General features: G+C 46.2%; 1 protein-coding gene across 1 annotated transcript; it reads left to right on the forward strand.

The window, feature by feature from the left end:
- The first annotated feature begins 23,487 nt into the window (after positions 1–23,487).
- Positions 23,488–25,896, forward strand: LOC123133381 (wall-associated receptor kinase 2-like). Its single transcript, XM_044552883.1, has 2 exons — positions 23,488–24,585; positions 24,713–25,896. Exons 1-2 carry the CDS (start codon positions 23,523–23,525, stop codon positions 25,894–25,896), a joined length of 2,247 nt encoding a protein of 748 aa, XP_044408818.1. The 5' UTR covers positions 23,488–23,522.
- Positions 25,897–26,225: the final 329 nt, after the last annotated feature.

Below are 26,225 nucleotides of genomic sequence, written 5' to 3' on the forward strand. Positions count from 1 at the left end.
CGTCGCTGCTCCCACGCAGAAGAAAAGACGGCCGGATTGGTTCGCCCTCCGTATCCCAAACATTGAAGCACGGCCGGCCATGGAAGGATGAGCGCCGGATTTGTTCGGATTTTGGTGTCCCAAAAACTGAAGCACAGCCGGCCATGTAAGCATGAGCCAGCTTATGTGGGTGGCTGGGCTAGCTGCAGCCTGCAGGTAGGCGCTAATTACCTAGACTAGCTCATGGTCGTGGAGAGGACCAACACAGTGGGCGGTGAGGGGCAAGGGCGCTGCTAGGTCTGCGGCTGTATTTGGGACAAATCACTGGCCACAGCGGGGCGAGAGATTGGGTAGCAGCCGATCAGCGCGATGATGTGGTGAGAAAAAGATGAACAGATTGGCCCCGTGCGCGGTGACTACAGGGAGGAAGACGCCGATTGAAAGGAAACCCTAATTTAATAAGAATGGAGTAAAATGCCCTTTACATCTGCCGTTGGATTAGATTAATACTACCCACAATAGGCGGCAGTAGTATGATGCACCGTAAAATGTCCCAATTTCAGTGCTAGCACAGATACCTTCTGAAGAGTCTTCGTGAAGCAGGCCTTGCGCTCGTCCATGGAAGCTTGGATGAACTCGTCGATGCGCCCCCTAACATCTTCAAGGAAGGTACCGCCTTCAGTTTTCCTTTTCCAGCAGGACGAAATGGCGGGGTTTTCAGGAACATGCTGCTGAGAACCTTTAGGCTGTGGAGTGCTGGAATCCGTATCATCGGTACTGAAACAAACCAAGGGAGCAAAGGGAGATAAATATTCCAAAGAGGAGACCAGGGTAATATATGGATCTCACAGCCAGATTTTACATCGTTGTAGCTACTCCACACATTTTGTTCATAGAGTAAAGAACAGACGCTGTATTTAACTTTCCTTGGTAGTTTCTCCTCGACCTCATTACCTTCCAGCCTTTGATGTCAGCTCTGGTGCCACACCAACAAGGACTCTGGGGCTTGGAATTCAAAGCCACTGGTCAACAATGTGAAGCTGGGTGCAGTTTCCTCCACAACTACTTGACTTTGAGGGCCCAAGCACTACCCAAGGACAATGGATCTGTTTGGAATGGAACAAAATAAGTATAAATGTTTTTGTTATAAGTAATCCAAAGTGTAGATATGCTAAGAATTCCGTAATATTTGGGACGTGTTTGTATATATAGAGTAAACGATGAATCCCACTACTAAGGTCCAAATTAAGTTTGACCAGAAAGAAGTTCCAACCTTGGGACGTCTGGCGAAGCCAATCCCCATCCGTCTGTGTGGGTAAATGATGAATCCCCATCCATCTGTGTATTTTATTTTATTGTTGATGGGAACACCTCATGGCAATTTATTCAATTTGGGGTAAAGTAACATTATGGAGTACAAGAGGTAAAAGAAAAGCAGGCATTACATCTGTAGAATATGTGAATTGCACGATGTATTGCTCTTCGTGCATAGGCTGGTGAAGCCACGAACACTCGACGACGGCGTTGGCCACCGCACGATATTCAGCCTCAGCACTGGAACGAGAGACCGTAGGCTGCCGTTTGGACGACCACAAGATAAGTGAGGGTCCAAGGTAGGCACAATAGCCCGAAGTGGAGCAACGAGTGTCAGGGCAGCCCGTCCAGTCTGCATCGGAGTAGGCGGTGAGGGCGGTGTCGGCGGAGGCGTGAAGCGTGACGCCAAGATCCATAGTGCCACAGATATAGTGGAGAATCCGCTTGACGGCAGCCCAGTGAACGTCTCGAGAAGCATGCATATGAAGACACACCTGCTGCATGGCATACTGGATCTCCGGTCGAGTCAGAGTGAGGTATTGGAGAGCACCAACGATAGACCGAAGAAAGCAGCATCCGAAGCAGGAGAACCATCCGTGGCAGAAAGCTTGGCCTTCGTATCAACATGCGTAGTGGCGGGCTTGCAGTTAAGCATGCCGGCGCGCTCCAGGAGCTTGTGAGCGTACTTCCGCTGATGAAGGAAGAAGCCATCCGGACGGCGCACCACCTCGACACCGAGAAAGTAGTGCAAAGGACCCAAGTCCTTGATGACGAACTCAGCGCGAAGACGAGTCGTGAGCTGACTGAGGAGACCAGCCGTACATGCCGTCAGGATGATGTCGTCGACATAGAGCAGCAAGTAGCACTAGTAGAAAAAAGGGCAAATCTGAGACACATTAGTGCCGGTTCGATTTTGAGCTGGCACTAATGTGTCCATTAGTGCCGGTTCCAACGGCTAGCCGGCCACTCTCATTAGTACCGGTTTGTGGCGAACCTTTAGCACCGGTCCGTGCCACGAATCGGTACTAAAGAGAGTGGTGGCAGGATGTTGTCAGTCTGGGGCCCGTCCAGCACCTTTAGTACCGGTTCGTGGCACGAACCGGTACTAAAGGTCGACGTACATAAACCTTTCGTCCACCCGAGCCACTCTGTTCTTCCCCTTTCCCCTCACTTCCTCTGTTCTTCCCCTCTTTTCCTCGAGCTCCTCACAAATTTTGCCCAAATTTTTTCAAGATTTGAAGGCCCCCATCCATTCAAATGATCACAAAGGTTAGCAACTTTGTCCTTTCAACTCTCATTGCTAGATTAGCTCTTGCAATGCTTTGTATAGTGATTAATTTGCTAGTATTTGATTTATATGCAATTTGAGGTAAAAAATAACACTTAGTTTGCATATGTAGGTGTGGTTTACTTAGTGCCTTCTAAATCTCCGTCGTAACCACCGTCGATCGCCCGCACCGTCCCGTCGACGGCACCACCTTGTGGTGAGGCTCTTGTTCATGAATGTTTTACATTACCAAATTGATGTTTGTGTGATTTGGATATATAGTTACTCGTATAATTGTCTTACCCGTACGTTGTTTGTTATACATAGTGCCATGGTTTTGATATCCGTCCCCGTCGGCCCTCGTCCTTGTTATGATTCGGATGTGGTATATTCTCTTTTAAAACTAGTTGTTGCATTTCGTGTTTACGACAAATTATGCCCATCAAGTTGACATAGATATTTTTATCTAGGAGGTATGTGAACCGGAATTTCCAACCGACCCTATTGTCGAGAGGTTAAATTTAGTTGAAAGATAAAACGAGTATTTGTAAGAAAAATTGAAAAGAATTGAGGGCGAGTAGATGGAATTGGAGTTGCATGTTGCCGATGTCGTCGATGATCATAAGATCAAGATGGAGAAAATGAAGTTGAAGATTAGAAAGATTAGAAAATATGCCATTGATAGTGTGGCTTGGTATCATTATGCTGTTAGATCAATTGTTACCTTAGTTGCGATCTTGATCGCATTTGTTGTTGCATTTAAATTTTTTAGCTAGAGAGTTATTTGTATTTTGCATTTAATTAAGTGTTGTATATGAACTTTATGTATGAACTTGTATTAATTTGGTCTATTCGGTGTTGTGTATAATGAAGAGTCTTGAAGAAATATGTTCATAAGCGTGCTAGGCCAGAAGGAAGCATCGCGAAGGGCCATGAAATGAGGAGGTCATTGAGTTTTGTATTGACTTTATTCCTGACCTTAAGCCGATTGGTGTTCCTGAATCGCGGCATAAGGGCAGACTGGATGGAAAAGGCACGCTAGGAGGGGATCAAATAATATGTATGGACGGACATTCTCTCACTGAAGCACACTACACAGTTCTACAGAATTCTGCCTTGGTGGCTCCGTATATGAAGGAACACAAGAATTTTCTACACTCCAAACACCCGGAGAAGTCTGACGACTGGATTACACGTGAACAAACGAGGACTTTCGCCGGTTGGTTGCAGAAACGTGCCATGCATGATGGCGATATTGAAGATGACCTATACTCGCTGTCCCAGTTACCATCTTCGAATATAATGACTTTCAAAGGGTACCAGATAAATGAGAATGCATTTTACACGATCACCCAAGATAAGAAGAGCACCAACCAAAACAGTGGTGTCCGCTTTGATGCAACAACCAACACGGGAAAGGAAACATATTATGGTTACATAGAGGACATATGGGAACTTAACTATGCAGGTGGTTTGAAGGTCCCTTTGTTTCGGTGCAAATGGGTCAATATGACACGAGGCGGGGTAACGAAAGACCCGCAGTACGGAATGACAACAGTGGATCTCAACAATCTTGCGTATGCAGAAGAACCATTCGTCCTAGCCAATGACGTGGCACAATTTTTTTATGTGAAAGACATGTCTACCAGGCTGAGAAAAAGAAAAGATAAGGAAGCGAATGGATCATACGACGAGTCAAAGCGCCACATAGTTCTTTCAGGGAAAAGAAACACCGTGGGAGTGAATGACAAGACAGACATGTGAGAAGATTATGAAAAGTTTGATGAAATTGCTCCATTTGCAGTGAATATTGACCCGGGCATCCAGTTAAATGATGAAGATTTTCCATGGCTACGGTGCAAAGGGACACACACGAAGAAAAAGTTTCACACCCAAAGATCCGGGATGTGATCGTCTTCACTATCATCACTTTCTTCTGTGTTTCACACCAAGGAGGGAATCTCTGTAATAGTTAGGGTAGTTATGTGTTTTGGCATTTGAAACGCGAAGAAATTTTATGTGCAAACAAATTCTTTCATGCATTTACTAATTTTTTCCAGCTAAATGACCCTAAAATTGAAAAGCATTTCAAATGAACTCAGAAAAGGTTGAAAGTTGGCATGATATCATAATTTCACCCACATAGCATGTGCAAAAAAGTAGAGAGGGTTACGACAAAAACTGGATGCACTTCGTGTACAAAATGGACAATCTCTTTCGAAGTATCAGGGTTTTGGACGAAAACTCATCTGTTACAAAGGCATTTCATTTTTTAAATAACCTAAGCATTACCAAATTGAATATAATGATAAAATACAATAATATTAAACATAAGAAAAAAGAATCACTGAAAAATCTTTTTTCAAAGTTAAGTTATTCATAAACTAGTGATTCACACAAATTTAAAATAATTCAAAATTTAAACTATTCAAATTTGAAAACTACCGGCACTAACAGAAAGTTTGTAATTTTTTGTACCTAAAGCAAAAATATTCAGAAAGAAACTCTAAATACAGCAAAAAACAACTCAAAAATAAATAAAACAAAAATAAATAAAGCAAAAAAAAATTAAGAAAATAAAAAAGCCCGCGTACTGGGCCAAAGCGGCCTGCATACGACTAGAAACACAACCTTCTGTTGGGCCAGGATGCAGGCCCGCAAAGGCCCAGTAGGCCCACAGGGCAGGACTGAACAGGTAGGCCCAATAGGCCTGCTTAAGAGAGGAGCTCGAGAGAGCTACCGCACTGGGGCTTATAAACCAGTGCGGTAGCCCTTCGACTAGCGAGGTGGGACTAAACTTGCCGCACCGCACTGCGCCAGCGCACTCCCTTTAGTACCGGGTGGTGGCTGCAACCGGTACTAAAGAGGGGGTCTTTAGTACTGGTTGGAGCCACCACCCGGTACTAAAGGGGGGCGCTTCCTGCCGCTTGGCCTGGCCAAAACAGACCTTTAATACCGGTTGGTGGCTCCAACCGGTACTAAAGGTCAATCCTATATATACAACAGTTGAAAAAATTCACTTTCCCTTTCTGTTTCTTCCCTCCGTCGCGCCGCCCTGTCCCGATCGACGCCGTCCCTGTCGACGTCGCCGCCCCACCCCTCGTTGCCGACCCCGGCCGTCCCCGCCCCTCTTCGCCGCCCCAGCCGCCCCGTCCCCGCGCCCCGCTCCGTCGCCGCCGGCCGTCCGTCGTCGCCGCCCCATCCCGTCGCTCCGTCGTCGCCGCCCCATCCCGTCGCCCCGTCGTCGCCTCGCCGGTGAGCTCACCCCGGCCACCATGTTCACACACACACAACACACTACACACACACATTATACAATTTTTCTTCTTCTGTTTTTTAGTTATAGAAATGTTAGAAATTATTCTGTTTTGTAGTTATAGAAATATTTTTAGAAATGTTAGTTATATAGAAATGTTATAAATTTTTCCTGTTTTTTAGTTATAGAAATATTAGAAATGTTATAATTTTTTTCTGTTTTTTAGTTATAGAAATATTTATAAAAATGTTAACAATTTTTCTGTTTTTTAGTCATAGAAATATTAGAAATGTTAGTTATATAATAAAAAATGTTGGAAATTTTAGAATTAGTTTTAGTTAGATCAATTAGATTAATGTCAAATTGTTAGAATTTGCATATAGAATGTTAGATTAATGTTACTTTTTGCGGGCATATAGTATTTGTTCTCAACGATATGCCCGGCCCGCATCCTCGCCGTCGACCCGTTCGTGACGACGTCATACTTCAGAGGACCCATGTCCGGGACTGGGCTCCGCCGGGCTGGCACTGGGAGGTGTTACCTGGAGGGGCGCGCCGCTTGGTGAGGAACCCGGCCTCGGGTCCCATCGTCGATCCTGATCTCCTTTGGTGGCGTTCGCGTGGGCCACATTCGGTGCAGAGGCAGCCAGCCCTGCCGGAGGTGGTGCGTCGCCGTGTCAGGGAGGAAGACGAGCACGTCCATCGCTACATGGCTGCTATGGACGACGTCAGGTTCTCCACTACTTGGCAGGTTCTTTGGGCAGATGACCGGAGATATGATCTTGTGATGGTTCCTTCTCTTTGGGTGTCCACCGCCCGCGCCCCAGGAACCGCGAGTGGCGCCCTAGATTCTTCTGTAGTACTCGATCTTTATTAGGTACCTAGCCAGTGATGTATTCGATATATAATATTCGAGACGATGTATTCGAGATTATATATATTATTCGAGACGATGACATATATTCGAGATTATATATTAATCGAGATGATGCATATATATTATGTACTATATGATTCAGTTTTTCCTTATTGATTGCATCCATGCATTGTAATTTGAATACTAAATTGTTCTATATTTCTTCTGTATTAGTTAAGTAAAAGCTATGGCGGACAATACCGGCAGAGACAGAGAAGAGGAATTGTTCGACATCATACGCAGCCCTGGCAGGCTAGATAATCTGAATGAAGCAGATGACGGCTCCCAATATCTGAACAATACCGGAGAGGGTGATGAAAAGATATTCGATCTCGACGACCGAGCTGATGAAGTCATGAACTATGATTCTGATTATGATGACACAAACAATGTTTATGATGACACAGAGAATGCTGATCTTCAAATAACAAAGACTACCGGCGAGGTATATTTATATAAGCAGGCATCTGGTGATCATCACATGTTTTTTTTATTTTAAGATATATGAACGAATCGATCTTCATTCTTTCAGCCCTCCGGATCGAGCAAATCAGCTTCTACAGACAGCAGGACAAAGCGAGGCCCGGGCAGATTGTTGAAGGACGGTGTAAAGTACAACATCGAATCCGTCAAACCTAGTGGCGAACCCCTGACGCCTAAGAACATTGCAAACAAGTGGACTCGTCAGTGCGGAGTTCTTGTGAAGGACAAACTCCCGATCTCCATTCAAAAATGGAAAGAGCCAAAGACTAAACGTCTAGGTGTTATTTGGGTCGACGACAGAGCCAAAAAAGACCTTTGGGATTCTCTGATGAAACATTTCACCCTACCAGATTATTTCACTAAAGCAGATGTGGACAAAGTGAAGGGCGCTGCTCTTAAGAAGATGACAATTGCATTCAACACCGACAAGAAAACTGTATGGGCCAACTACCTCGCTGCAGAAAGGAAGACTCCAGAATTCACGGGAACACTAGAGAAGCAAATAAAACACTAGGACGATTTCGTGAAATTCAAGGATTCAGAAATATCTAAGGAACGATCGATAAAAAACAAGGCCAATGCCGCAAAAAAGACGCAGTTCCATAGGCTGGGTCCAGGTGGCTACTCAGTGGGAATGCCTAAGTGGGATAAGTCTGAGCAAGAGATGGAGGGTGCAGGGGTCACTCCGATTACTAGGAGCTGCCCCCCAGGTGCAGAACTTGGTTCTATGCGCATGGGGGGGGGGCGTTGGACCTGAAGACAGGCCTGGTTTCGAAGAAGGCAAGTCTAAAAGGAGCCGAACAAAAGATACTTGACGCAATAGAAGAAGCTTGAGCGGGGGTGTTCACGCCCGAGAGAACGACGAGCTTACGCGCGCCCTGGGAAATCCTGAACACCCAGGAAGAACACGAGGCATGGGCGTTATTCCCTGGTACGAGGGCTTTTTGGACTGGAACGACGACTACAGGTCCCGTGCAAGAAAGAAGATGGAGGAGGAGAAGAAGAGGAAGCTGGAGGAGGAGCAGAGGAAGCAGGACGCAGAACGCCTTCAAGGCCTAGAAGCAAGGCACGCGGACTTGGCACTCAAATTCCAGCAGCAGCAGCAGCAGACCGACTCACTTAGCCAGGAAAGGGGGTCTCAGCAGCTGCAGCAGCAAGCGGATGATCGTCCATCATTGGATAGCACCGGATGATCGCCCATCCATGCCGAGAAGTAGCGTTGGTTCTGCCCCGGGCGACACACTGCTGGATACATACCACCCTATGGATGACATCATAGAGAACACTAACTGTGAGCTACACTCCAAAATGAAGAACATATCCATGAAGGTGGCGGACGGCGTTGCTTTCACAATTACCCCTGAAGCAACCTTCCATTGCATCCCGATTCCAGAGGGCCATGCTCGTGTCATGGTTGATAAAGTGGTGGAGCCATATTCGACGCTAGCACTTGACATTGCTGGAGGTGACGGCGAGCGCACACTGAAAGAGGCCGTACATCGTATCATCCTATGGAGAAAGGATTGCATCATCTTTCCAAGTCCACCGACACCGCGTCATCTGCCGACTCCTCCTCGAAGTCCGCCACCGAGTCAGCAGACTCCCGCTCCTCCAAGTCCACAAACGCGTGAGCCGACTCCTCCTCGAAGTCCGCCATCGAGTCAGCAGACTCCCGCTCCTCCAAGTCCACGAACGCGTGAGCCGAGTCCTCCTCGAAGTCCGCCACCTCCTCCAAGTCCCGGAACGCTTGAGCAGACTCCTCGTCCTTCATGTCCGGCACAGCGTCAGGCCATTTGTCCTGCTTCAAGTCCGGCACAACGTCAGCCACGTCAGCCGTCTCCGCCGTCTCAGCAATAGCAGAAGAGACACGCCGCAGCTATGGTGCGTAGCGGTACGAGTCGAGGTAGTACATGAAGTACAGGCGGAGACAAGCGATATAAATATGGTCCAAGCCTCACTCCTCTTCCTCAGAGGCCTTACGACATGACCGAGGAGCAAAACACAGCCATAGTGCAGGCCCAAGTGGACGCCCATTTTGGACCGAAACCGGCACCGCCGCCAAAGGAGAAAGTGCTTGAGAAAACGATTGACCACTTCATTCGTATGGCTAGAGCACCAGCTCCCAAGCCTGTTGACTCAGACTATGAGCGTCAAATCAGGAAGGTACATCGAGCACGGCTACAGAAGGAAGCGAGCTTTAGCTCGAGCCAACAAGTAGCTGGCAAAAAATGTGGGAAAACCGTTCCCCAGCTGGGAGAACAGACGGCGCAAGCGATCTCCCCGCTTGTTGTGCCAACAACACATGAGAGGAGTACGCGCGCCAAATATTATTGTGGGCAAACCGTTAGCGTTCCCCAGCAGGGCGATGTGGTAATAATGGAGGAGCATATAATGCAGGCTGAAATGCTCAAGATCTCTGTTGGACAACTCCTCGAAATCGAGCCCATGTCTCCGCTTAGAGAATCGGAAATAAAACGGAAATATGTCCGGGGCCAACCGTTGGTCCATCCAGACAAGGTCAAGGACCTCCCAACGAGAATGTATGAATTGCATCAATGCTACATGAACATTACCAAGATTTCCAATCGAGAGTCCCTCATGGTGAATGTCAAGCATGAGCATTATTACCATGAGAAAGCTCTGGCCGTTGAGTATTCAGAACTATTTCAGTTATACAATCAAGACGCACTCGACAAGTCTATCGTCAGTTGCTATTGTCTGTAAGTGATTTCTTTCTGTAATTTAAGTTTCAAGCTAGTTATGTAGTGATAATTTTGATCAATCATTACATGTAATTATCCTCATTATATTCTTTTCTGTGGTATTATATGTAGGATGAAGATGTATGAAATGAAACAATCTGGACGCTATGACATTAGGTTCATTGACCCAAATACCATTAATGAGTACATATGGAAGCTTCCACTTTATCAAGCAAATGTAGAGGAAAGCATGTTAGAGTTCTTGAAGCGCCTCAATACCAATGAAGATATAGTACTTCCTTACAACTTTCCGTGAGTCACACTGTCTTGTACTACAAATTATGTTTTTTTTGCCGGCTTAATTAAGACATGCAAACGTGTGCACATGCAGTTGGCACTGGATCTTGTTAGACATTAAAGTTGAGGAAGGAAAAGTTGAATTACTGGACTCACTAACTAAAGATGATAAAGACTACACCATCGTGAAGGGGATAGTCAACAGGTAATTTTAATCATTATTAACTATATCTCAGCCTATTATTAGTTCGTCATTTCCTGATATGAACTATTTAATAACTCCTTTATTAATTTTCTTTGCCGACGGGCAGGGCATGGGCAAAGTTCATCAAGGTGACTCCAAGCAAATGGGCAAAAAAAGTTGTTTTGGCATCGATCAAAGGTAAGTAATTAAGTAGTACTAGCTAGCTACCATCTCTTTAATTCTTGTTTCAATATCATTAATTAATTATCATGCTTGATTAATCATTATCTGATTCAATTCCATTCTCGTAAAGGCCCTGAAGCAGGCGTCGGGGAATAATCTGTGTGCATTCTACGCTTGCGAGAACATTCGCATGATGGCGTCCGAAAGGAGCAGATCTGATAGACAGGACTGGGTACGTTTGTCAGAACACTATTCACACTATTATCGACATCTAGTCACACAACTAATACACATGCATATTATCTCTTTCTTAACAGTTCAGAGAGGTGCGGGATAAACTCCTACCATCGGACCGCATACTAGCACTTCAAGAGGAAATAGCCGGATTTTTGCTCGACCAGGTCATAGATCCCAAAGGAGAATACTATTACCCGCTACCGCCCCCATGAACCACTTGTCATCGTGCTCCGGAGGCACCAAGGCAACATATGTAGAAGAAATTGTATGTGTATATACATGTGTATGTGTGAATAATTAATGGTGTTGGTTGTGAGACATTCGATGATATATATATGCGGTTCTACGTATGAGAAAATCTATTTATATATATGCATAACGTGTACAATTTGTAGTATCGTGAAATACCAGCAAACAAAAAAAATGGAATGGAAAATAAAGGCCCAACCCCCCCAAAACATTTAGTACCGGTTGGTGTTAACACCAACCGGTACTAATATCCTACGCGCACATGGGCCTGGCTCGTGCCACGTGGCGTCACTTTAGCGCCGGTTCGTGACGAACCGGTACTAAAGGGGGGGGGGGCTTTAGTCCCCACTCTTTAGTGCCGGTTGGCAAATCGGCACTAAAGGCCATTACGAACCGGCACTAAAGGCCGGTTCAGCACTAGTGTACGCCGTGTTAGAGCCCTGATGATAAACAAAGAGCAAGGCGTGCGAGCGGGTAGAGCAGAACCCACTCTGGTGGAGAAACGCCGCGATGCGCTGGTACCAAGCGCGCGGAGCCTGCTTGAGTCCATACAAGGACCGCAAAAGCAGGCACACGTGGTTGGGAAGCGCCGGGTCAACAAACCCGATGGGCTACTGGCAGAAGACCTGCTCCTCGAGGTGACCATGAAGGAAGGTGTTGGAGACGTCCATCTGGTGCACCGGCCAAGCACGGGAGACCGCAAGGTGGAGAACCGTGCGTATCGTGCCGGGCTTGACGACCAGAGCGAAGGAGTCGGTGAAGTCGATGCCAGCACGCTGTCAGAAGCCACGAATGACACAGCGATCAAGGATACCATCCGGACGGAGCTTGTGTTTAAAGACCCACTTCCTGGTAATCACATTAGCGTGCTGTGGACGGGGAACAAGCTGCCATGTCCGGTTGCGCAACAGGGCGTCAAACTCCTCTTACATCGCAACCATCCAGAGCGTGTCACAAAGAGCGGCTCGAACGGAGGACGACAATGGTGACGGCTCAGATGTGGACGCCACACGGACATAGTCATCCGAGGCGTAGCGCGAGCTCGAGCGAAAAACACTCGTACGGGCGCGGGTGACCGGACCGGCCACATGCGCCGGGAGGGGTGGGTGGGTGGGGGGCCGGGGGCGCCGAGGGGGCCGCGGGCACCGGGGGCGCCAGGAGCACCGAGGGGGCCGCGGGCACGGAGGTTGCGGGCGCCAACGTCGGGGGCGCCGAGGGCGCCAGCGCCGCGGCTGTAGGAGGCGCTGCATGCGGGTGGGGTGGGGGGAGGGGGGGCTCAAAGCCAGGGCGCGGGTCAAGAGAGGCGCGCGAGCGCCCTGGGAGAGGCATCGAGGAGCCCGCATCACCGGTGGCGAGAGGAACAACCGGGGGTACTTGGTGAAACGGAAACACATGCTCATCAAAGTAAACGTGCCGGGAAGTGAACACACGGTGGGAGACGGGATCATAGCACCGATATCCCTTGGAGTTGGAGGGGTAGCCGATGAAGATGCAAGCGACAGAACGAGGTGCGAGTTTGTGAGGGGCGGAGTCGGCAGTACTAGGATAGCAAAGGCACCCCAAAATACGCAAGCCATCATAAGATGGGGGCGTACCGAAGAGAAGATGGTGAGGTGCATGGTTCCACCGTGGGCGGCAAGGGCGAAGGTTAAGGAGAAGAGAAGCAGTGGCAAGTGCGTCCGGCCAGAAACGAGACGGCACATTAGCATGGAATAGGAGCGTGCGAACGCAGTTATTCAGAGTGCGAATGACGAGTTCGGCTCGACCGTTCTGCTGGAAGTATATGGGCATGTGAGACAAAAAATTGTGCCGTGGTGCGACAGAAAAGTGCGGAAAGCAAGGTTGTCGAACTCTTTTCATTGTCAGTCTGAAGAGCAAGGATGGGACGCCCAAACTGCATGCTGACATAGAAGTAAAAAGCCGTCAAAGTGGAGAGTGCATCCGACTTTCTGGCAAAAGAAAAGTCCACACATAATGAGAATAATCATCAAGGATAACCAGATAATATAAATAGCCCGAATTACTAGGAACCGGAGAGGTCCACACATCGCTATGATTCAACTAAAAAGGAAAAGAAGCTATGGTGATGGAGTTATTGGACGGGAGGCGAACATGTTTGCCAACACGACGGGCATGACAGGTGTGATCCTCAATCTTATGACAATTGAAACTGAAACTCCTAAGAATATGACGAAGTGTGACAGCTTGCGGTGACCCAAGCGAGCATGCCAGAGATCAACTCCAGCAGAGAGAGCGACCGGTGCGGTGGTGGTGGATGAGGGCGAATGCACTGGATAGAGCTCGTCAGGGCTGTCACATCAGTGAAGTACCATCCTGTTCGAGCGTCCTTGACACAAAAACCAAGCTCGTCAAATTCAACAGTGACAGGATTTTCACGAGTGAAACAACGAACGGAGATAAGGTTCTTAATAAGATAAGGAGACACAAGTATGTTAGACAAAGATAAAGGCGTAGAAGTAGAAGGAAAAGAAGTGTGCCCAACATGTGTGATAGGAAGTGTGAAACCGTCGCTGACAATGATGCGGTGGTCGGTAGAGACAGGAGTGAAGGAGACAAGGTTACCAGGATGAGCAAACACGTGAGCCGTGGCACCGGTGTTCATGTACCAATCACCACCTCCGGTGTAGTTGTTCGGCGTAGGAGCGGCATGCAGCCCGGTGAGGAGCACCGGGTCCCAGGGGGCCGGCAGCAGGGCCGGCGAGGGGGACGAAGACGTCATGGGGAAGCCGTAGCCGCCGCTCAGCTGCGGCGGTGGGTACTCTTCATACAGCTGCGGTGCCGGATAGGCCGGATAGCCTGCCGGAAAAACCTAAGGACCCCCAGGCAGATGCTGCAGGTGCTGAGCGCCGTCAGGCTGCTGCCCAGCGGGTGAGTGCTGGCCCGCTGTGGACCCCCACCAGTACTCGGGAGACTCGTACGTGGGCGGAGTCCGGTACGCAGGCGGAGACCCGAACGTGCGGGCGGAGCCCCGTATGCCCCGTACGTAGGAATCTCGTACGTGGGAACGGGCGCGTCGTCGTCGTAGGTGACGGCCGCCCCGTACGGCGGCGGAGCCGCGCTCGAAGGGCGCTGGTGGCGGAACGGCAGAGACGGCGACGGACGGGCCGGCTGATGTCATCGCGCGGCTCGGGTGGATTGCGCGGCGGCAGCAGCAGCTCGGCACGCGCCGTGGCTACCGAGGCGGGGCGATGCGGTGCAGCTGGCGAGGCGAGGCGAAGCGAACGACGATGCTACGCAAGCAGACTAGCGAGGCGATGCGATCGGCAGCGTGCGACTCAAGACAGAGGAAATAGCACCTGATAGCTTCCTCGTGTGCACGTAGCAACAGAAGACAAAAAAAATCTGATTTGAAGAAGATGCCTTCACGTCACGTAGTACTAGGAGCTGGCTGTTGTAGGACTAGTACCGATCGCTATGACAGATTGACAGCTGGAGTTGCTCACGCAGGGAGAGGAAGGAGCAGCAGCCGGCGCGGAGGAGACATGCGGCGGCCGCGGCGGAAGGAGGAAGAAGCAGCGGCCGGCGCGGGAGCGGCGGCGGTTGGGTGGCGGCGGTGGCGGCGACGGCGGCGATGGAAGGCTAGGATTAGAACTCGGAAACTGACATCACGTAGAATATGTGAATTGCACGATATATTGCTTTTCGTACATAGACACATATATATGATGTATAAAGGTGGACCACGGACCTCAACTATACAAGCGAATAGAGGGCGGGCCCAATCCACAATATGCAACACGTCTTATATACTTAAGAAGTTCACCCCCACTACTTGATTTATCTCAACATGCAGTATAGACACCTCAGCATCCAATCACACAAAGCCACATCACACCTCATGCAATCATTTTCCGTGAAAGAAAAATCAAAATCTGTCTCAACACAGAAGACCAGAGAACGACGTCTCTCTCCCCGCAGTTCAGGCCCTTGCAATTCGCGACCCATCAGGCCCTCCTTCAGTTTTCCCCTGTTTACCTTAGATCGTGGCGGCTGCGATCAATCTCTGCTTCAGGGAGCTCATCCGGCGTCACCGCGGATTCGCCTCGTCTCTGCGCCTCATCGGGATTCCCCACTGGTGCCTGCGCCGTCTTCCGACATGGCAGCCGATCCGCCTCGTCTCCGCCCCTCATCACGATTTCCATATGGTCATGCGCCGTCGACACCTAGTCCTCCTCTCCGTTCCATGTCTCTGTTTCGCCCAAGGAAAAGCCGCTGGAGGTCCGTACCTGGCTGTATTTCCGGCCTGGACCGACGCCCTGGTGGCGATGCTGGGCTCGGCCATGGAGTCGACGCCGCGTTTGGCAGGTCCCCATCCATATGACCAGGCTGGTACCGTTCACATGCACAACTTGGAGCAGCGTTGGATCAACCTCCTCCCATTGGTGCCGCCCGGTTGATCCCTAGACGAGATTGTTTTGGTGGCGTCCATTTGCAAGCGGACCTGCTGCATCTGGGCAGGAAGTCCTGCTCCTTTGTTTTGGTGATGGGTTTGCGGCTAACTTTTGAATACAGCGAGCGACATCAGTGGATTCAAGGTTACGTACTCTGTTTTTCAGTATTTGGCGTTCTATCTTCAGTATTTCTTTCTTATAAAAAAGGTCACACCAACAGTACACAGACCATTACTTCAGGCCCTCTGCAGATTTCTAAGGAGGTTTCAGGGATTGTGCAATGGTCCTGCTGACCATATACAGGTATGCCACGCCAGTGAGAGTCTCTCTATCGACTGCTATGAATTTATGATGACCCATAACTACTCATCTGATCTAATTTGTTTGCAGGATTAAATAAGCTTTGAAGAGTGAGTGAGTGTGTGTGTGTGTGTGTGTGTGTGTGTGAGAGAGAGAGAGAGAGAGAGAGAGAGAGAGAGAGAGAGAGAGAGAGAGAGAGAGAGAGAGAGATTACCTTGAAACAATGCAGAAACCGAAATGCAAAAAAATTAACTAAAGGTATTCAAGTGTCACCGTTTGTGCCCTGATTTCCCCTCAATATTTACACATTATGTGATTTTCTTGCAGATTTGGTACTCTGTGCATTATAGCTAATGATTTTTCATCCATGTAGGCCTCCCAAGTCCTTTAGTTATATACTACGTACTCTATTTCTCATCTTGCTCATGGATAATCTTGAATTGTTTCCCATGTTATTTACAACTTACGGAGTCCAAATCTGTGTTGTGAATTCGAAATAGTACCAACCTAAAAACCATAAATCCTGCAAGAACATCTACAGTCACCTATTGCTTGATACCATTGACAAACTGGCATTTACTTAGATCAACCTCTTCCTATTCTAACTATCAAGTTCCATGTATATACTGTAGGTGAGATTTAGCTGATGCTATTTGGGACAGGGACATATGACATCTTAAGATCTCAGACCCAGGCAGGCTATACATGTTCAAAATTTACCATTAGTCTATATTGCAAGGAACACATCTAATTCAGCGAATATAAGTAATTTTCGTCATGGTTTCACTTTCACCCAACACCATGCAGGTCAAACACAAATGCTCTGCTCAATTTATTTTATTTATCTATCATTTCTATATGCAAAAGGAGTATTCTTTATGGTTATATTTTTCTGCCGATGCTTTATGGTCAAAGTTCTTGCTGATACATTATCCATTTGCGCCCTGGGCATTAATTGTTGCAACAGGATGAAGTCATGTTGATTTAGAATAAACTTCAGCATATGCTCCAGTTCACAATCTGGAATCATTAGCTAAGTGCAACTACGATTCTCTGAAGAATTGTTTAAGATTGAATTGGATTTTTTTATCAATTATTATATTAATACTATTGGGAGCAAACTTCCAGTTACAAATTTCAGCAACATGTTATTTTTATTAGTAGGCAAAGGTGTCTCTTGACTCTCTTGAGGTGGAGCATCTGGGATTATTTTGTCCGAACTATTGACTGCTAGGAAAGGAAAGTCTCCCGTGTTGGGCTACCAAAATCTTGGTATGTGCTTGCTCGCTTCTTCTATAAGATTTCTTTAGATGAATTGTGACATCAATGTATTAGAAAAAAACCTTTGTTATCAATTATATCACTATATTTCTTGGACTAACTAATAAACTAATAGTTTTTCTTACTTGCCAGCATATCCTCCTCATATATAGCGCTAACAAATCGCATCATCTAGTATACTTAACAACATCTACCCAGTCCTCACAAATTTTAGAATCATAGCATCTCCTAGCAAGAAAATGGGCTTTTCTTGGACCGTGTTTGAAGTTGAACCCCGGAATGTTATGCGCTAACAGAAAGCAATCAGCTAGTATCGCCGAGTGAGGGCTTCAGATTTCAGTATTTGCACTAACTCAAGGCAATCAGACTACCTGTACATTACGGCATCTCAGTCTGTCCTGTCCATCAGTTTTAGTCCAGTCAGTGCAATTGCTTCGGCCGCTTGTTGACGAATTGTGTAAATTTATGTAATTCACCGAAAGCAAAGTTTGCATCCGTTGTGAACTAAGAAGAAAAACGATGGGTGTTGGCTGCCTGGAGAACTAACCCTGTGTGCTGCTCTGCTGCTGCTCTGTTTCTTCTTATGGTCATTTGCTCGGGCAGCTTGCGTGTGTCTGTGCGTTCGCCGGAAACAAGGCGGGAGAGCGAGGGTCTTGCCAACAAAGGAATGGTGGAGGACGGAGATGTCCTTGTGACCTCGAGGACGATGGCGCCGGTGACGATGTCGGAAGACGCCGTCGAGCGGGCCGGCGGCGACCCGCTGGACGAACTCCCTCGCGCACGACGCCGACCCGGTCCAGCGCTGCCATCCTCCTCCGCCGCACCCATACCGGGCTGCGGGCTTGACCGCCGCCTTGGGTCCTCCGCCCCCACTACCGTCTGGCGCCGGCCACCGGCCATGCAGGAGTGGGCAGAGCCGGCGACCCAGTGACTCTTCAAGCGTAGACTGTGATTATTTTTGCCACATATTGTCACATTATTTTTACCCCACTTGTCTAACTTGAGTTGTGCAAATTCTTAGCCACACTTTAGCAATCTTGCCATATTTTTTGTGTCTTTGACATGCGAGGCTTATTGCTCTAAAAAAATTAATCAAACTCCCACCTAGCTTGGTCAAATTTGCCTAAGGTAAGGAGTGATAAAGTGTGGCAAGGTGTGATTAGAAACCAAACAGCCCTTAAGTGTGTGTCAATTAACATGGATTGGAGGAAGTACACCCTCCATTTTTTATATACAAGACCATTATCAAAATTATTATCTGCAGCTATATAAGACTACTAACACCGATCGACATAAATATTGATGGAGCGAGAAGATTGGTTTGCATGCGTTGCATTAAACAACCCATAAGGAGTGAGAGAGTTGGCTTATTCTGTGTTGGAGAGAAAAATACACATTAGTTTACATGTCAAATGAGAAAGAAAGCTGGTTTTCAACATTGGTTTAAACCGGTAATCATTTTTACCTTGGTACATGTAATGTAGGTTTATTGCTTTATATACAAAAATGAAGGGAGTACTAATTTTATGGAATCCCCTATTTTCAGTTAGCTTTAATAAGTCAAAAGCTTTTTTTACATAATTAATCAAAAGCTTACCAAGAGCAAATTATATGTGTACCACTGTCGATTTACATGTATATTCAAATGGTACTGGATTTTTTTATTCCAAATATGCCACTAAAAATTTGCACATGATACAATTTGTCACTTTTGTCACTCATATGAAGAAACAAAAAAAAAGATTACTCAAAGACCCAATATCTTGTTCCACGAAGAAAGTATCATGATTTTTTTATTTAGCTACCCTTAAAAGAATCTTGATTTAATTTTGAGAAATAAACAAATAATACATTTAATCAAAACCGTTCAACTAGACTAGACATAGAAAGAGACCTTCAATGGAAGAGTTTAGTTTATTTTGCAAATTTATGTAAGTTTTTGAATATATGTAATGATATTGTAGTAAATAGAAACAATCAAAAGGAAAACACTCTACCCCGGGTCTCGTGAAAGTAAATTGGGACAACACCCAGACTATCCGTAATGAGAGTATGATAACTAGTACTCCCTCCATCCGGTGAAGAGTGTACATCTAGAAATTTTAGGACAAATTATGAAATTGAGTAAACAATGCATTGGAAATGTGCAAGCCATCATCTCTCTCCTCTTTGATTACCCAACCCCCAATGAGCTAAGTGCATGTAGAAATTAAGAAGACCATGTGTAGATTGCTATTGGTCTTGATTACCGTGTGACGAGAGAGAAGTATTTTTTCTCACTTTAAAGTGCATTGGGAAGTTAGAAGTACACTCTTTTGTGGACAAATTTTGAAGCTAGATGTACACTCTTCACCGGACGGAGGGAGTAGTATCATCCATGCCAACTAGGCAATTTTAATTAGGTGACATAAAATTAAACTACCCTTAAAAGAATCTTGATTTAATTTTGAGAAATAAACAAATAATACATTTAATCAAAACCGTTCAACTAGACTAGACATAGAAACAGACCTTTAATGGAAGGGTTTAGTTTATTTTGCAAATTTATGTAAGTTTTAAGCTGAACTTAACTGAACAAGCCAAGCAATCCATTTTGTCACAATCACAAGAAATGTGTCCCCCACCGTATATTTTCCCCTTCTGTTTATCCACTACCTTGGTTGAACCTAAGCAAAAGAAAAAGAGGTCCAAGAAATAGACCCATTTAGACTAGGTTATCTTCCAGCTTCTTTTATTTTATAAAATTTGTTGAACATGTAATGTATGTGGTCTGGTTTAAATGAAAATCACTTGGTTTGTTGAAATCCCATTTGAAATGTACACGAGCACTGTTGGATGACCGGCTTGTGTATAACTGTCTGCAGACACATCCGCTAATAGATACCGTGTCCATTTATGGGTCCGCGTTGGAGATGTCTGGCCCTAATAGCAATCTTATGTACAACCAATGATTTTTTTAGTGGATAGGATCAATGGAGTTAGTTGTAGTTTTAATCTCCCTCTCCCCGGTCCCCTTAAAATCATTGTTTGGACACAAATTTTCAATATAAGTTGGCCATTATTTTTTTTACTATGATATACTTGAAAATATAAAAACATATGTTGTGTAGGATTTTTTTAAGAAAAGAAAACACACTAGTAATTTTTTAATCCAATTTGAACATATGTAATGATATTGTAGTAAATAGAAACAATCAAAAGGAAAACACTCTACCCCAGGTCTCGTGAAATTAAATTGGGACAACACATAGACTATCCGTAATGAGAGTAACGAGAGTACCACGCATGCCAACTAGGCAATTTTAATGAGGTGACATAAAATCAAATAAAAAAAGTTAAGTATTATATTATGGTATTGTATCATAATAAATGTTATGATACTAGCATGTGTCATGCAAGACAATAAGTACAGTCATTTAAAATACTATGCACTTGAACTAGTCTACGAATAGCCTTATACTAATCCATCTATCTATTATATAATTAAAACAAGAGTCAAACAAGCCATCACGTTTATCCACATACGCTAATATTATTACGACCGTTTGATCAGATTTATAACGGCTGAGATTTAAAAGTTTCTACGTAACATGATAAGATGTTTGTTTTAGCATATTGAACCGTCACGTCTCTCTCTATATGTTAAACCGACACTTAAACCGACACGTATAAAGGTGTATAATAAGAAGTGGGAGACATGAATAAATTTTGGAAAGAAGAGAGGAGATCTACGTGTAGGACACCTATGTTCGGAATGCCACCTAAGACAAGGGACGTGCAATTAGTACCGATTGGAATTCTAATACAAGAAAAAAAAGCCAGCCACGTTAGATGGGTCAACCTAGCACAAAAGTCAGTCTAATCCATCACGGATCTACACATGTCGGATCTACATGGAAACAAACAAGTCCTTTTTTTACAAGGACACGTACATGTAACACCTGTGATTGAAGAAGATACGAAGCCGCCGTGTAGCATCTCGGACAGGCTGGTTCCAGCAGCCGATTGGGAAACAAATACTCCCTCCGTTCCGAATTACTTGCCTTGAATTTGTCTAGATACGGATGTATCTAGCACTAAAATAAGTCTAGATACATCCGTATCTAGACAAATCCAAGACAAGTAATTCGGAACGGAGGGAGTACGAGGCAGCTTCCCCAAAACCCATCATGCACTCAGACACTAGCCACTAAAGAAAGAAATCGTTGTTCTAGAAAAAGTAAAAGAGAATATAGTAATAAAAGATCAAATAAAGGTGTGCTACAAGTGTATTTGTTGTCGCAAGAAAACGTCTGTGCAATAAAAAGATGAATATGTGTTCATGTCGGATAAGAATACAGCCAGTCTATTAGGTTGGCCAAATGGAGCTTGCCATGAAATAACAATGCGTGCATGTTAGTATTGGATTCCAGCACGACATATTAATTAGGCTCCGGCCGGACGAAATGCATGTATGTTAGTGTTAGATTATACGTTATGATCTAACTACAATGGTCAGAACATTAAAACAGTATATATGCCCATTGAAGATTAGCCGTGATGGATGGCCAGACTAGGTACAGTCCGGTTGTAACAAAGATCACGTCCGGTTAAAAATTGAGAGCGCATGCATGTTGCAGATAGGAGTTGTAGATGTTGTATTGCATGCAGTGACATCACTGCTGATGTCATCACCGAAGAGGTTCAATAATTTTGCTCAGTATGGACTGCTAGCCAGGTTAGTTGGACCCGGAATTTGGTTAGCAGTTGATGATTCTTTTTTTTTTTTGCATAGCACTACATGAACATCAATGTACCAAATATATCTACGTACGATCTTTTTTTTGGGGTTGGATAGTAAGATTAAATGGAAGATTTGTATATGTTCATACATATAATAAACTTTTGTATGCAAAGTAGAACACCCATTTATAAATATGATGTTAAGCGTAAAATTAAAATGTGCAATACGAATGAAATGAAGTTATGGGTCAACGTGCATGGGTTATTTAAATGTCACGGGTTTGACCACGTGACACATATTGTAAACAATCCAAACAATTCATAAAAAAACTTCCACGGGTTTAATAGTATATTGTCAAAAGTGAAACAATAACATGAGTAGGACAGAGTGTTGCGGGGTGTTCTTGAATCGTGATGATTTGAAGTTAAGAGTTCCGGAAGGTGATGGTCAAGTGGAAGCATAAAGCTTCCCTAACACCATTAATTTGAATAGGAAACCAAAATTGTGTTCTGGCCGCAAAAAAATGGGTCAAGTACACCTCATCAATTACAAAATGTAGGACATTAATTGTCCAAGTTCATGATTTATATGTGATTATCATTCTCTTAAGTATTAATGAAAAAAATATTTATGATCAAAGTTTACAATTAGATAATGTACACCTTACGTTTGTATAGCATGGACTATGCAACCAGGTTCTTAAATCATTACCTAAACCCCATTGCATCTATGAGAAAGAATAAGCTATGATGATCGGACATAGTGAAAGATAATGTCCTAAAAAATGGAGAAGACAATGTGAATCTAGGTGATGAGAGTGAATATCCACTCCTTAAATTGCGATAGATATGGAAGTGAGATAGGCAGAAGAACATGAACATGATCCAAGAAACTAAACCATGATCAAAGTGACCGAGGGAGAACACATTAGCATAACAGCATGTTAAGTATATACTAAAATGTCGGAATTGTGCTAAAAATACGACTCAGTGCAAACAAAATAGACACGCTCACTCAAAACAATCATGAGAACCAGAATTGATGAATCATTGAGTACATGAGGTATGAAAGATCAAAGAGTTGGAAGAGAAATAATGGTTTGGAAATTCTTTGTAAATAAGGGTACATAATACCAATGGGCATGCATAATAGGCAATTAAAGTAAGACGTGGATGTGACAATGCATGACATTTCCCTAATGGAAACCTTCCCACAATACCAATAAGGATACACCAATATTCAGTTGATCCTCATTTAAAATTTCTATAGAAGATAGAGGATTCTCATATTGTGGTGCTATTTTTTGGTGTCTAATTTTGGACAGTGAACCAGATTAAGGAGAAATCATATGGCCAGATGGGATATAACAGTTGTGGTAAAACTCAAATTAAACAACGCACAACAACTCTAGCCGCGCAAATGCGCGGGTCACCCGCTAGTTTTAAGTATTTTTAAAGACATTGTCGGTTCAAAATTCAGATTTTTGCTTCATCCTTGGGTAAGATAATAAAAAATAATAGTAATAATCACGGCCTTGAAAAGGTCTATGCTATTATTGCTTCTGTTGGAAGGAAAAATGAACAGTGATATTGAAAAGGTCAGTCCACGCGTGAATACCAATGCATGGGCTGACTCACTGCATGCATGCATGGACCTACCGACAGCATATATGCCTCTCACGCAGCTGCATGTCACCGGCGGCGGTACGACTGTTTTGCACGCATCATCACGAATTCATCATGATTCCGGTGGCGGCGTTCATTTTTCTGCTGTTCCAGCTCTGCATCTCGGCGGCGGCTGCTCAGGTCGCAGGAGGTGCGGGGCCGCCGCCGGCGAGCTGCCCGACCAGCTGCGGCAGCGTGAGCGTGCCGTACCCGTTCGGCATCGGCGAAGGGTGCTCCTGGCCGGGCTTCAACCTCAGCTGCGACCGGACGCGCGGCCGAGAGCGGCTGCTCATCGGCGGCCGCAGCGGCACCCTCGAGGTCGTGGACATCTCGCTGGCCAACTCTACGGTGCGCGTCATGGACACCGCGGGCGCCGTGAACATCACCTACCACGGGACCCCCGAGGGCAACGGCACGTGGGGCGGCCTCGCCGGCGCCCGCGCCGGCCCGTTCGTGGTGTCGGAGACGCGCAACCAGTTCCTTGTCACCGGGTGCAACGTGCAGGCCACGCTGCTCGGGGAGACCGGCAACGTCATCGTCGGCTGCTCCGCCTTCTGCGCCGTCAACGACCGGTGGTCCAGCGCCGCCACGAGCTCGCTCGAGGAAGTCGCCAAGTGCGCCGGCATCGGCTGCTGCGAGACGCCCATCCCCATCGGCCGCCCGTCCTACGGCGTCGAGTTCAAGTGGGTGGATCCCAACCACGAGAAGGACGGCGAGCTGCCGGCGTCCGTGCGCATCGCCGAGAGGGGCTGGTTCGAGGGCGTCTCCGCCGCGCTCCTCAACACGTCGCTCACGGACACGTCTAGCCGGACGGCGATCCCCGTGGTGCTTGAGTGGGCGGTGGAGTCCAGGCCGCTTCCGCAGCCGCAGGATACGCTGGGCACGTCGGGCTGCCCCCAGGACAAGGCGAGGAGCGCGTGCCGGAGCAGCCTCAGCTCATGCCTCAACGTCACCGGCAACTACCGCACTGGCTACGTGTGCCGGTGCGAGGACGGGTACCAGGGCAACCCATACCTCGCCGACGGATGCCAAGACGTCGACGAGTGCACCAACACGGCCGGCGGATACATATGCCAGTGTCCGAGTGGGGCCCGCGGCAACCCCCATGTCAAAGATGGCTGCGTCAAATCTTCCTTAGGTAAGCACGACACCACAACATCAGATCAGAGAGAGATACTTTTTTTTCAAAAAAAAATTGCGTAAAGAGAGAGACTGTTCTTGCTCTGTTTCACATCAGAGACACGTTTGCTCTCATATTTTCCCAGGTTTAAGTGTCGGCATAGGAATGGGCAGCGGCGCTGGTCTTCTACTCATGGTGCTTGGTACCATCTTTTTGACCAGGAAGATGAAGCGCCGGAGGGCAAAAATGTTGAAGCAGAAGTTCTTCAAGCAAAACAGGGGATATCTCTTGCAACAATTGGTGTCCCAAAAAGCAGACATCGCGGAGAGGATGATCATCCCCTTGGTGGAGTTGGAGAAGGCCACAAACAATTTCGACAAAGCACGCGAGATTGGTGGGGGAGGGCATGGCACGGTGTACAAAGGGATCATGTCAGACCTGCATGTTGTGGCGATCAAGAAGTCTAAGGTCGCAATCCAGAGGGAGATCGACGAGTTCATCAACGAGGTAGCCATCCTCTCTCAGATCAACCATCGTAACGTGGTGAAGCTCTTCGGGTGTTGCCTCGAGACAGAGGTGCCATTACTAGTGTATGAGTTCATCTCCAATGGGACTCTTTACCATCATCTTCATGCCGAAGAGCCTGAAGCATCGTTGCCATGGGTGGATCGTCTGAGAATTGCAATGGAGACTGCGCGAGCTCTTGCGTACCTTCACTCGGCCGTGTCAATCCCTATAGTCCACAGGGACATCAAGTCTCAGAACATTTTGTTAGATGGCAATCTCGTAGCAAGGGTGTCGGACTTTGGAGCTTCAAGGTGCATTCCGATCGATCAAACAGGGAATGCAACCGCCATCCAAGGGACATTCGGGTACTTAGACCCTATGTACTACTATTCGGGACGACTTACCGAGAAGAGCGACGTTTACAGCTTTGGTGTTCTCCTCATGGAGCTGCTCACCAGGAAAAAACCATGCTCATTTCGATCGCCGGAGGAGGAAAGCCTTGTCGCATATTTCACTACCTTGCTCGCAACAGGCGATCTAGTCTGTGTGCTAGATCCTCAGATTGTGGTGGAAGGGGGCAAGGAGGTTGAAGAGGTAGCTATGTTGGCAGCGGCATGCGTGAGGATGGAAGGAGACCACCGGCCGACCATGAGGCAAGTCGAGATGACACTCGAGAGCCTTCGAGTACCCAATGAAAATGTTAAGATGTATGAGATGGTTGCGCCTAGTTATACAGTGGATACGGGTAAGAGCGCAGAGGAGGTGAGCAGACAATATAGCCTAGAAGAAGAGTATTTGTTGTCATCAAGATACCCACGTTAGTGAATGAATTTTTGTGCTAGTTCAGTTTAGTTAGAAACCAAGGATTTTTTTACAGTTTTGCTAAAGCACATCTAGATGTGCTCTAAGTATTGCACATCTAAATCCTATGTCATTGATTTTACGGTAAGATCGTGCAAGCATTTTATTTTCTTTTTAGTTTGATTGAGTCACTTAGATGTGCCCTAGACATACCTTATTTTTTCATTGATTTGTACACAAGGATCAAAGGGCTTGTATGTTTTACTACTTTTTGTATTTTACGGAGCCTCTGTTAACCAAGTCATACACACCAGAAGTGGAAGGGTAGATGCGCTTCCTATTCCTGTCGA

The sequence above is a fragment of the Triticum aestivum genome, chromosome 6B, assembly GCF_018294505.1.
Source record: "Triticum aestivum cultivar Chinese Spring chromosome 6B, IWGSC CS RefSeq v2.1, whole genome shotgun sequence".
NCBI classification, from domain to species: domain Eukaryota; kingdom Viridiplantae; phylum Streptophyta; class Magnoliopsida; order Poales; family Poaceae; genus Triticum; species Triticum aestivum.

Excerpts from the sequence above, each read along its gene's own strand:
- LOC123133381 (XM_044552883.1), top strand. The coding sequence starts at position 23,523 with ATGATTCCGGTGGCGGCGTTCATTTTTCTGCTGTTCCAGCTCTGCATC. Across the intron at positions 24,586-24,712 it reads CTGCGTCAAATCTTCCTTAG|GTTTAAGTGTCGGCATAGGA; the intron begins GTAAGCACGACA and ends ATATTTTCCCAG.